The sequence below is a fragment of the Tamandua tetradactyla genome, chromosome 6 (genome assembly GCF_023851605.1).
Source record: "Tamandua tetradactyla isolate mTamTet1 chromosome 6, mTamTet1.pri, whole genome shotgun sequence".
NCBI classification, from domain to species: Eukaryota; Metazoa; Chordata; class Mammalia; order Pilosa; family Myrmecophagidae; genus Tamandua; species Tamandua tetradactyla.
Genome location: NC_135332.1, coordinates 149,062,827 through 149,076,009, shown reverse-complemented (window position 1 = coordinate 149,076,009; position 13,183 = coordinate 149,062,827). Strand labels below are relative to the sequence as shown.

The 13,183-nt window shown below is 38.4% G+C and overlaps 1 protein-coding gene across 1 annotated transcript in view; it reads left to right on the top strand.

Annotated features, from left to right (window-relative positions):
- DPYS (dihydropyrimidinase) overlaps nt 1–13,183 on the top strand; it is an 88,172-nt gene that overhangs the window by 23,494 nt on the left and 51,495 nt on the right. Inside the window, exons 5-7 of the mRNA XM_077167454.1 lie at nt 7,120–7,276; nt 8,700–8,841; nt 11,862–12,004. Coding sequence (XP_077023569.1) covers nt 7,120–7,276; nt 8,700–8,841; nt 11,862–12,004 — 442 coding nt within the window. The remainder of the gene's footprint in view (nt 1–7,119; nt 7,277–8,699; nt 8,842–11,861; nt 12,005–13,183) is intronic.

The window sequence follows — 13,183 nt, the reverse complement described above, 5'->3', positions numbered from 1 at the left end:
TCTTCTTTATTTCCTCCAAATTTACTTTCTAGTTGCTTCTTCTAGAACTTCCATCAGACCTCTTAGATTACTCCTTCATGTCCTTTAACTATTATCACTTTTGTTTTAAACTTTGAAGTTTTGCTCTACATTTTAGGAAACCTTTTTCTTTTTTTTTTTTTTTTTTTTTTTTACTTTACTTCATCTGCCCATCTAATGAACTTTTGTTTTCATAATCATATTTTTATTTCCAAGAAAATTTTCTTGTTTTCTGGCTGTCCTTTTTTTCCATGGTTGCTCTTTTTTTTTTTTTTTTTAAATGCATGCAGTTTCTTCTTGATCTTTCTGAGAATACTATTGAAGTTCTTTTTTTAAAATTATCTCTTGTTTCCTGAATTATCTTTGTTTCTTTCTGAGTCCATTTTTTTATTTTTAAAAGCTCTTGGTCTTTCTTTTTGTGCTTTTTTTTCCCCCTCAAATGTCAGATGATCCTTGGCTGTCCTTGTTTTTGACTGGACAGTTTACTTGGTTAGTGTAGGGAGCTGCCATGGATTACTCCCACTGTATAGGTCTGTTTCCTCAGTCGGCTCTTGCTCTGCATGAGACGTTAGCTGTGAGCTTTGCAAATGTTTAAGTGAGTCATGGACACTGATGAGCCTCAGTTGAAGGTATGGGAGCATCTGTGGCAGCAGCACCCACTTTCAGAAACCTTGTTCCCCAGAAAGAGGTGAGGCCCCATCAGAACTTGCATGCACATGGGTTTGCTATTGTTCTGGTGCTTTACTTTGCTTAAAAATATGGTGATTTATCTCAGTGACTTACTTGATATTCTACTTGGTATCTATCTAAGTTGCTTCTCAATTTTCAATGCATTTTTAAATTTTCAGTATAGCTTATCTCAGTTTGTCTTAATAAAGTTTAACTATAATTTTATATCCCTGTTCCTGTCTTTAGGGGATAAACATTACTCTCATTTGAACTTATTAATAAAATGTTTTCTTTATGCTTTATACTTTTCACTTAAGAAACCAAGTTATTGAACACCAAAAGTATGCTAGACACTGTGCTGTAGGCATTGGATATGCAAAGATGATTATGATGATTTTAGTTCTCAAAGAGCTCACGTGAACTGGGCTGCATGTGGTCATGTTTTCATTTGTTTGCTTGATTTGGTTTTGTCTTTCCTTTTCGTAGGAAGCTTTACTTTCCAGGCTTATTGCTGTAAAATGTGAATTTCTCTTACAGAAAGGCTTTGGATTTCCAATTTTCTATTGTATTTCAACTCTCATCCCCATATATCTATCCTTGTGTTTTAAAAGAAGGGGAGAAAGGTCCACACAGTTGCTGCTCTCTCCTCACATGGTCCTGGTGACCTCTGTTTGCTAGGGCCAAACAAGAGCAAACCGAATCTCCTGTACACAGTATACTGAATTGTATGCTCAAGAAGCAGTACTGGTGGGCCACGGTGGCTCAGCAGGCAGAGTTCTTACCTGCCATGCTGGAGACCCAGGTTCAATTCCCAGTGCCTGCCATTGCAAAAAAAAAAAAAAAAAGCAGTGCTGACGGCAGCAGTATGTGTGGGCTGAGTAAGGGTGGATCTGTACTTCAGGCTCTTTTTTCTTCCTTGCACACAAACATCTGCACACCCCACTGTCCTTTAAATTTAGAGCTAGGTGATTTACTTGGCACCCAAATGTAAGTAAACACTTGAAAACTGGCCATTTAAAAATTTCTAAAACTAGAATTGTGTAACTATAAAGAAACTAACATTTATGAAGTGACTCCAGGGCTCCAGGAAGATGCCAGGCACTTTCACATATATTAATTCATTTGACTTTCACAAAATTGCCTCATGAGAAGGATTTGGGGCTCCCATTTCACAGATGAGAAAACAGAGACTAAGAATGATAGCTCATCTTTACTCAAGGTCTCCAGCTAGAAAGCCACAACATCAGGATTTGAACCTAAATCTGTGAGGTCCTCTTTAACATGATGCCTCTATGTATTTTCCTTCTCAGTTATTTTCTTCCCCTGTAAATGTAATATTCTGAATTGAAACAGAGTCCAAAAAGGTTGTGCTCAATATCCTATGTTCTAGTTTGCTAGCTGCCAGAATGCAATATACCAGAAACAGAATGGCTTTTAAAAAGGGAGATTTAATAAGTTGCTAGTTTACAGTTCTAAGGCTGAGAAAATGTTCCAGTTACAACAGGTCTATAGTAATGTCCAATCAAAGATATCCAGGGAAAGATACCTTGGTTCAAGAAGGCCAATGAAGTTCAGGGTTTCTTCCTCAAATGGAAGGGTACATGGTGAACACAGTCAGTTTCTCATCTAAAAAAGCACATGGTGAACACGGTCAGGGTTCCTCTCTCATCTGGAAGTGCACATGGCGAGCACAGCGTCATCTTCTAGCTTCTTCTTCTAGCTTCCTGTTTCATGAAGCTCTCCAGGAGGCATGTTCCTTCTTCATCTCAAAGGTTGTTGACTGGTGGACTCTGCTTCTCGTGGCTATGTCGTTCTGCGCTGCTCTGAATCTCCTTCTTTCTCCAAAATGTTTCCTCTTTTATTGGACTCCAGAAACTAAACAAGACCCACCTGAATGGATGGAGACACACCTCCACTTAATCCAGTTTAACAACCACTCTTGGTTTGGTTACATCTCCAGGGAGATGATCTAATTACGTACATTATTGAATAGCGATTATTCTGCCTTTACGAAATGGGATTTTGATTAAAACATGGCTTTTCTAGGGTACATACATCATTTCAAACCAGCACATCCTATTAACAGGGAAAAAATTGTTTCATAAGCATGTTTGTCTTTATTTTGTGGCCAGTGCCTCTTCCCTGGGCACTTACGGCAGCTTCTCTGCATCTTTCAGCCTTCTCTAATAGATGTCCTGACTTGATTAAGTGCTGCTTCCAAACTTAGTCGAGGTGTTAACATCTGCTTCATCACCTTCATCTAATAAGTATGGTGTCTGATTAGGGCAGGTGGGGGAGGCTAGATCAGCTTTACATGCAGCATTATTTGGAAATCTTTACAATCTCTTAGAAGGCAAAAATCTGAGATTGCATCATAAGTGTAGAAAATCTGCCCCCCTCCCCCTCCACTGAGGGTGGGGGGGTGGGGGGATTAAGCCAAAGCATGAGGAAGAAGGAGAGAAGGTATATGGGTAGTCAGGGTTACAACGTAACGTGAAACTTGCTGAGACACTGGGAGGAGATTAATGATGAAGATGTATCTGTCTCCCAAAAGTCGTTGAAACCATCTGGTTGCAAGTATAATCAGCAGAGCACCAGACTCTGAACAGATAGAGCACTTTTATTGCTAAGTGTAGTAAATGAAATCAGTAAGTGGAATTGGAAAATTGCTCAGCCACATCCACAGATAGCTTTGGTTGATTCAAACATTTAAAAAATCCATGCTTTTTACCAAGAAAGTGAAAAGAATGACACTTTTCCTGATGATATAATGCATGTGATATGGTATCAGAATACTGGGATTCTCATTCTGGCTGTAACACTTACTATTGGTGTGTCTTGGGCAAATTAGTCTCTTTGAGTGTTGGTTTTTTCATCTGTCAAACCAGCATGGGGGGTGGGGCGGGTTGCCATGAAGGTCAAATGAAATCATGTGAGAGCTTCACAAACTGTAGAGTGCTATTCGTATGTTAGCTATTTTTATACTTTATTTTTAGACCATATCTAGCAGAACCCACAAGTAGGCTGAATTATCCAGTTTGATTATCTATGGATTTTCAAGGCCCCCTATTTACCTTTCCCGTTTTCTCTCTTGCATACCATTTGGTTCTTTGAACATGTCTTGAAATTATCATGAAGGGGGAGGAGTATTAGGAATTTGTTACTTTTAAAATTTTTAAATTTTTTAGTTTTTGATATTTACATAAGCTTAATGGGAAGAAAGTTGAAAATAGCCTAGTTAACAAATAACTTGTCTATACAAAAGTAAGTGGCCTGTCATCTTTTATTTTTTTAACATTTTTTATTGTGAAATATAACATATATACAAAAAGAGCAATAAATTTCAAAGTACATTGTCAGACTTCAGAGTTTCATATGGGTTACAGTTCCACAATTTTAGGTTTTTCCTTCTAGCTGCTTCAGGGTAACTGGAGACTGAGAGAAATATCAGTATAATGACTCAGTAGTCATACTCATTTGTTAAATCCTATCTTCTCTGTTATAACTCCTCCTTCTCCTTTGATCCTTCGCCCAGTCTTTAGGGGTATTTGGGCTATACCCCTTCTAACTTTATAATGTTAGAAAGGGGTGATGATAGTATGGATGGGGGATGGAATTAATTGATATTCTTGGAGAGGCTGGCCCCTCTGGATTTCAGGACTTATCTGGCCCAGGAATTCATCTGAAGGTTGTAGGTTTCCACAGAGTAATCTTAGAGTGTGAAAATTTTGTAGAATCTAAGTAAAGCCCTAGGTGTTTTTTAGGGTTGTTAGGAATGGTTTTGGCAGACGCTGGCAATTAACAATATCTAGCTGAAGCTAGCATTAAGAGTAGCTTCCAGAACAGCCTCTTGACTCTATTTGAACTCTCTCAGCCACTGATACCTTATTTTGTTACATTTATTTCCCCCCTTTTGGCAAGGAAGCCATTGTCAATTCCACAGTACTAGGGCCAGGCTTGTCCCTGGGAGTCATATCCCACATTGCCAGGGAGACTTACATCCCTGGATGTTAAGTCCTACGTAGTGAGGAAGGTAATGATTTTACCTGCAGAGTTGGGCTTTGAGAGAGAGAGAGAGACCATATCTGAGCAACAAAAGAGGTTTCCTGGAAGTAACTCCTAGGCATAGCTATAGGTAGACTTACTTCCCCACTACAGAAATATGTGTCATGAGAGCAAGCTTCAAGATCAAGAGCTTGGCCTATTGACTTGGGAATCCCTAATGTTTGAGACAGTAGCAGAGGTTTCCCTAGTCGTAAACCTTGATAGTTCCATAATTTTTCTCCCATTCCTCCAGGGACTTTGCCAATAGTTCTCAATTATCTGCTCAGCATACTCTGGAATGTTTCTGGGTATGACATTAAACTATATAGAATTACGAATGCTTATTCCCATTCTGGGCTGCACGCGTTTGAATTGTTTAAATGAGCTGTCCAAACAGGTTGAGTTAGATGATGTGCTACAGAAAATTTAAGTTTTAGACAAACCTATCGTCTTTTAAAGGATCTTTTTAAAGGTGCTAAACCCTTCTGAGGAAATTACCTGTCATCTAGTTTCAAAACAGACTTGGCAATCTCCTGGTAGAGGCTGACACTTTGAAGTTTTCCCAAGAGCTATTAAAATTGTAGAACTTTTGGAACCATTTTCCTATATCACCTGGATGGGGCAAGTGATTGAATAGAACGCATGATAAGGAGAGTTCCTCTGTGATGAAGCAGCAGGGAACATCCTGAGTGGGAACTCGAACAATGATTGTTCTGAGTTTGTCGTTGTCCAGCATCTGAAAGAAATTCTCTTGGGATGAAAAGTTTTTTTTGTACCTGCAAATAAAATATTATGTCCATCCTGTTGTCTTTACAGTAGATAGTAAATTACCTTTTAGTTTGCGTTAAAAATGATTGCTGCTTATTCTACATGCCAGAGACTGATGCTAATGGTATTTCCCCTTTTGTGGGAACAGGACATTTAAGGAACAAGAGGGGCACAGAACTCACCTTGTATGTGCATCAGCAGAGTGAAGGATCTTCATCATTGCTCCGCAGTCTCTGGGGAATAGCTTTTACTATTTTGATACATGGCTACTTAAGAAGTCAAGTTTCTTAGGCTTCAGAAAGCTTCAATTCCTAGGCTAGTTTGTGGGGAAAATGATCTGTAAGATAATAGGCTGCTACACTCTGACTTATTAAGCCTCAGGCAGCTGGTGGCCATCCACTTCCAGTACTCCCGTAGGAAATCAGTTAATTTCAGTTATATATCAGGATTTTAACTACAATTTGGCATTTGATTAGCCAGAGTGAACTAATTTGACATGCCAGTATCTCTATTCTGCGCGTTCTCTTTTATGATTGCTTGGCTATGATCAGGTTGATGCAAGTGAATCTATTATTCTGACAAATGCTAATCAGAGATAGGAGTCTGATTTTAAATTCAGATTTGCTATGCACTATTAACTTTTCTAACATTGTGTGCTTTTGATGGTTTCATTTGCATGATTTTTAAAATACGCATTTCTGGCTACAATTTTATTATCTGCAAGTTCTTTTATTGAATGTAAGTTTTTGAGGAGGGTTTTTTTTAAGGGTGTGAAAAGATTATCAATCTGTTTGCAACAGAGAGATGCCGTGGTTGAACTCCATATGACCTATATTAATACCCATCTGTCATCAAGCTAGTACAGCATAGAGGTTAGGACAACTGGAGTCAAAATGTCTGCATTCAAATCCCACTTCCTCTGCTCTATCTAAAAGGAGTTTATATAATGTAACTGTAGGGAAGTTACTTATCCCCATTACATTTATCTTCATCTTTTTTTAATGCTTTTTAAAAAATCTTCATCTTTTAATTGGGATGATAATAATAGCATTTACCTGATAAGATTTTTGAGAAGGTTCGAGCTGAATGGCACATATATCTACCAGCTTTCGCTAGGTTATGCTGCAGTAACAAAATAATCTAAATTATGGTTGGCTTACAACTACAGAGGTTTATTTCTCATTCACGTGCATGTCCATTGTGGGTTGTACCCTCCTCATTCTGGGGCAAAACTGAAGGAGCAGTCCCTGCGTGGGGTATGTTGGTCTCCAAATGAGGGTGTTCATGGCAGAACCTCATGTTGGTTCTTACAGCTTCTGCTTGGAAGGGCACATATCACTTCGTTTCATCTTTAATTAGCCAAAGGAAGCTGTGCAGCCAAGCCTGATATCAGTGGAGTGGATAGTATAATCTACCACTACACTGAGTACACATTTGACTGAAACATAATAAATGCTCAATAAACATTAGTCATCATTTTTAGATCCAGTTCATAAGAGTAGATTATGGTTTGGGATTCATGTTTTCCTCTGCTAGGATATAGAAGAATATTTATATCTTTGCCAGATGATTCTCTTAAGAACACATTAAGGTGCTGAATGCTTCCTTTGAACTTTCCAGGGAAGGTGGTCTACGGAGAACCCATCGCGGCCAGTCTGGGCACAGACGGCACTCACTACTGGAATAAGGAATGGCACCATGCAGCCCACCATGTCATGGGTCCACCCCTGCGACCAGATCCTTCCACGCCCAATTTCCTCATGAATCTATTGGCTAAGTAATCATTTTGCAGATGATTGTGAGGTGTTTTGCCAAAATAAGGTGGTTTATGAGTCTCAGGTTTGAGTGAAAAAGATCTTGTCCTACCATCTGGACTTAACTGACCTCTCAGTATTCTGTTCTATTTGATCTGATAGACCTGGGGAGTCACTTACCTGGAGACCAATAAACATTGGCTTAATTATGTTATGATATGTTGTCAGAACCTCTCCAGAACACAGAGAAATCAGATGGTTTTTACCGAACTTTTACTCTTCTCTGATTTTTTTCCTTCTCTTTTCTATCTTTTTTTCCTTCTATCTTTTCTATCTCAGAGTGAGGGCTCTTCATTATGCCTAATTTTTTTTATCAGAATATTCTTGAATTTTTTTCTGTACTGATATAACCTGGGAACCAGATATGCCAGATCGGAAACAATATTCCTTTCTAGGAGGTTATAACAGTTTTTTTTTTCTTGAGAATTACACTATTCATAGCTACCCTTGATGCTCCTCACACGCATAGATACAAGACTGATGTTAGCCACTGACTGGGCAAGCGTTGGCTTGCCCCCTCCTTTCAGCTTCCTTCTTCACGCGTCTACGTTCATGAGATTATTTACTAGTCAAGGTGGGATTCCTGTCCCTTGTGCCAGTGGCATCTTCAGCCAATCTCGCATCTCTGTCCATCACAACGTTGCCATTGGCCAGGGGGCTGCCCTGGAGCACCTGCCCTCCTTTCACATGGATTGCCATGGTGATATCTGCGTATAGTATTCTGCTCACTAGGATTTTTCACAGATGTTATTGCTAGTGAACTTGAAATTATCCTTACCAAGTAGGTATAACTGTCAATTTATAGATGAGAAACTGAGTCTCATACAAGCTTATAATCATCGCATCAGTAAGTGATGAAACTGGGCCTCGAACCTGGGTTTTCTAACTCATGGTCCTGCATTGTGCTTCTTCAAAGAGTATTCTCTAAAAGTACTTTTTTAGCAAGGGAAAGAAAACAAATCCCTGAATAAAAATGAGAGCAGGGGGTGGGCCGCGGTGGCTCAGCGGGCAAAGTGCTTGCCTGCCATGCCGGAGGACCTCGGTTCGATTCCCGGCCCCAGCCCATGTAAAAAACAAACAAACAAACAAAATACAATAAAACAAGAAAATGTTTAAAGATGTTTCCCTTTCTTCCTTCCTTCCATCCTTCCTTCCTTCTCTCTGTCTTTCCTTCTCTTCCTTCCTCTCTCTTTAAAAAAAAAAAAAAAAAAAAAAAAAAAATGAGAGCAGGATGAGTTATGTACTTGTAAAAGCTACTCAATGCACATTTTTCTGGCTTTCACTTGAGCAAGGGGTCGGGATATTAGGAAGGGTTACAGTCGTTTTCTCCTAACATATTTTATTTACTCATCTCCATCATGCCTGTGTTTGTTTTCCTCTTCACAGTGACGATCTGACCACGACAGGGACTGACAACTGCACTTTCAGCACCTGCCAGAAAGCTCTTGGGAAGGATGATTTTACTAAGATTCCCAATGGCGTGAATGGCGTTGAGGACCGGATGTCAGTGATTTGGGAGAAAGGCGTGGTGAGCGTCCCAGGGTCCAGCCCATTTGCCTAAATCTTCAGCCAGGATCTGGCCCATTTTGTGGCCAGAGTGGCACAACCTTTATAGAGGAGATTTTGAATTTTTTTCCAGGCTAAGAATTTAGTCTCCCCAACCATCCTATCCCATTCCCCTGCCCCACTCCAGGATAGGACCAGCAAAAAAGTAATTTTCTTCTATGTTTAACTTAGAGCACTTTGCCGAGAGCTTGGGAGCAAACTTTGATTGGCAAAAAGACGATTGTTCTAAAAAAATCTAAGTTTAATAGTCCGTTTCTGCTTGATTTTTCATGTTCTTGAATTGCAAAGCCTCATGTGAAACTGGGGTAAAATTCCCCAAATGATAGAAAATACATGAAGAATGTCGTTGTACTCATACCTCCTTTCTATGAAATCTTTTTAGGTGTCCCTTTTAAGAACCCATGGGTATCTTTTAAAAAACTGCTGTATGAGGTCATATAAATACTAATCCAAAATGTAGAAAAAGAGATTTTTTTAATTCCCATGATTTAAAAAGTTTCTCCCTGAAGATGGAAAAGAAGCAAATTGCTAAATATGTGTGTGTTAACCTGCCCATACAGTGGACATGTGTAGGGATGAAATCAGCAGTGGAGACCTGCCTGGTTAGACCCGAGGTCCCCATTTCCACACCTTTCTCACCCATCCACCAGAAATCCTCCCCTAGGTGGAGCATCAGTCAGATTTCAGGCCTCAGAAGTTCTGTGCAGGCTCTTTCCCTCTATAAAACCCTTTAATTTCCTCCATTTCTTACAGGTTATTTGACCAATTAATTTACATATGAAGATCTTCAAAACATCTTTACAGCCCTGTGTTCTGCTAATTCATCCTCACGTCCCTCTCCCTCCACCCTGTCTCTTTCCATTTCTGTTCTCTTTGCTTGGAGTGCTTGAGAACAGTTCAACCTTTCTCTTTGAACTTGAGTTATTAAAATAAGTATCTTTATTACAGCAGATTTGCATAGTCTGTTGCAATTCCCAAATATATAAATGGCTTTCAGGTGGTTGACTATTTAAAAATAATATATAGGTTAAAAACTGTATAACTGAAAAGTGAGACTTAAATTTATGTTAAACATTAGGTTAGACACATTTGAGAAAAGAGTTAGAAAGGAAAAAGGTAAATCTGAATAAATAACCAAAAATTAATGTAACATTTATTCAATATATGGCATATGGAAAAGTGATACCCAGCTAGATGAAAAACTGTTAAGTGCATCTATAGATATGTATGTGTGTGTATATATATCTATATATAGACATTTATAGATATATATGATTTTAGAGTAAACATGACTTTGTAATAAGAGGTAAAAAGCAAAAATCTTATTAAAAATATTAATAAATTGTGCTTATATGAAATTTAAAAATTCAAAACAATAAGGCATGCCATAAATTAAATTTAAATCATAGATAAGAAAATATGTCCAATGTACATAGCAAAGATTGCTGTCCCCCCAAAGGTTTCTTTAACTTGTACAATGAAACGACTGCACTTTTAAAAAGAAATCAAGGAATCCCCATTGCCAGTAAATCCATGAGAGAGTGCTCAGCTTGAGCTATAAAGGAAATAAAAAGTGAAACAATGAGATAACTTAAAAATTTTAAATCAGAAAATATCAAGTGTTGGGTGTGGAAACTGATATGGTGGCTCTGGAAAGAAATTTGGTATTATCAATCAAACTTTAAAATGCACATAACTTACAATTCAGTAATTGCACATCTTGCCAGCTACCGTCCAGAAGCACAGTCACGGAGGACTGCACGAGGTCAATGGTTGCGTCCATTTATGATAGAGAATGCAGCTACCTCTATGATAAATAGTAATTATTTATCCAATAAATTTGAATATTTGAATTGTCTGAATTCATTTAAAATAATAGTGTCAAGTTTGAAATTTAAAACAGCAATGAAAAAGACATGGTAAACCATAAATACTGATTTAATAAGACCTATACAATGTTATCATTAAATAAAAAACACTAAATCATGTTAATGAATTGTGTTACAATTTGCACAACCCCCCCAAGGTAGTAAGACATTAGGTAAGTCCTAGAAGGCCAAATAACAAAATAGTATCAGTAGCTTCTTATAAAAAAATGGAATTTCAGATTATGAGAACACCAAAACCACACAGAAACATGCACAAAGGAATTAGTGCCATAACTGAAATGTTAAAAATTAAATATGTAGTTCTGGATGTTTATCCTATATTTTGTTTTCACTTAAATGAGAGTTAAAAAATGGGTACCGGGCGGGCCGCGGTGGCTCAGCGGGCAAAGTGCTTGCCTGCTATGCCGGAGGACCTCGGTTCGATTCCCGGCCCCAGCCCATGTAACAAAAACGGAGAAACAGAATACAATAAAACAAGAAAATGTTTAAAAATGTTTCCCTTTCTTCCTTCTATCCTTCCTTCCTTCTCTCTGTCTTTCCTTTAAAAAAAAAAAAAAAAAAAAAAAAAAAAAAAAAAAAATGGGTACCTATTATCTCCTGTAGACTATTTCAGAGTGCTGTAATTTCTTTCTAACCTAACCTATCGAGATGCGGCAACTATTCAGCCTTGAGAACAGAATAAGTAAAATTAAAGTCAAAAAAATAAGAAAAACACTATATAGGGAGCCATGTTATTTTCCGAATCATTATGATGGTTCACTTATGGTTGTGGTGATAAAATTTAAATAAGAACTGAAAGTACAGTCGACAACAGTGACCCGTCATCTAGCAATCTCATGTGGTTCTGGGAAGGATGGGGTGTGTTTTCAAGCTGAGAGTCTTCTGGAATGTCACCTTCAGGCTCGCATATGTTACTGCATCTCATCACCATCAGCATTATGATTGTTTAAGATTTATCAGCATCCACTGGTATGTTCAGCTGCACAATGTGAGAAAGTAGCTGCAATGTGAGTCTTGTACTTTCATTGATAGGAGATTTTAAATTATTTGACCATTTCAACACATGTGTTTTCTCCCATGAATTGTTTTACAGCATAGTGGTATAATGGATGAAAACCGATTTGTGGCAGTGACCAGCACAAATGCAGCTAAAATCTTTAATATCTATCCAAGAAAAGGAAGAATAGCTGTAGGTTCAGATGCTGACATTGTGATTTGGGACCCAAAAGCTACAAGGTATGTCTAAGTTCTTATATTCCTTGACTTCAACATGGAGAAAAAGCACTAAATTTCAAAGAGGTTATGCGCTGGCCTTAGTCCAGCCATTTCTTATTAGGTGATTTATTTAGCAGTGTTCAGATATTTTGAGCCTATTGCACAAGATAAAGGTTTTTATGTACAAATATGTTTTTCTTGGCACACAGGGTGCAAAAGTTGTGTTGCTTGCCATTCCCTGGAAATTGGTATGTATAGAAAAGTAACGTGAATTTACCACTTCAGTGCTTGGCAAATGCTGGAGTTCATATGGAGGAAAGGCACTGAGCAATGAAGAAAATAAAAGGCCTAGTTTGAAAAAGGCTGAATTGAAAACTTGAATTAATTATAGCCTTTCTAAAGCTTTCAGAGAGAAAAATTCCAGCACAAAGGATGTCACTTTTAGTTAGCCACATTTTCCAGTTGAGTTCATCGTGAGCCTACATTCCCAGTAGACTCGAGCTTTTTGTTTCCAGTTTCCATAATTCTATGTTAATATTGGAGGCTTGGCAAATTCCACCGACTCAGGAAAGCATTCAATAGAAACTGAAGCTCCGCTAACTTCTCCGTGTAGGATCTTTGCATGGGCCACACCACGTCCTGATCTGTGTTTTCCATAACCATTGCAGGTGTGATGGAGAAATCCCACATACCTTAACAAATCTGTGTGTGTGTTTGTGTAGACAGGAATACAAGATGGCTGTCTGCCTTCATTGTACAGGCATTTATTGAAGGTTTACAAGCTTTCATTGTCATAAACAAAAGGCTATATTTTCCTGAGGATGATATTATCACAAAGACCCTGTTTCAGTTGAAGTTGCACCTGGGCTCACCCTGGTAAAAGAAGACATTCCAGAAGCACGTGCTCTGCAAGCCTAGAAACAAGCCCCAGGTATTCCCTTAAAAACTTCTTGTCTGTTTGTGGCTGACACTCTCCTCTAGGCACTCACTGTCACAAACCTGGTACCAGCTCACATAGTTGGCAGGCTTGGTCATGGCAGGAAGCCTTTAGTGGAGTATTTCAATGTATCTGAACATCTTATCAACATAAATGTCCTATGATGCCAATTAGGCACAATTCAGGGTCTCTGTTATTGTGCTAACAAGAAACGGTTACCCATTAAAGGACTAAATACCTGATTGTTAAATGATCTAGGGCTG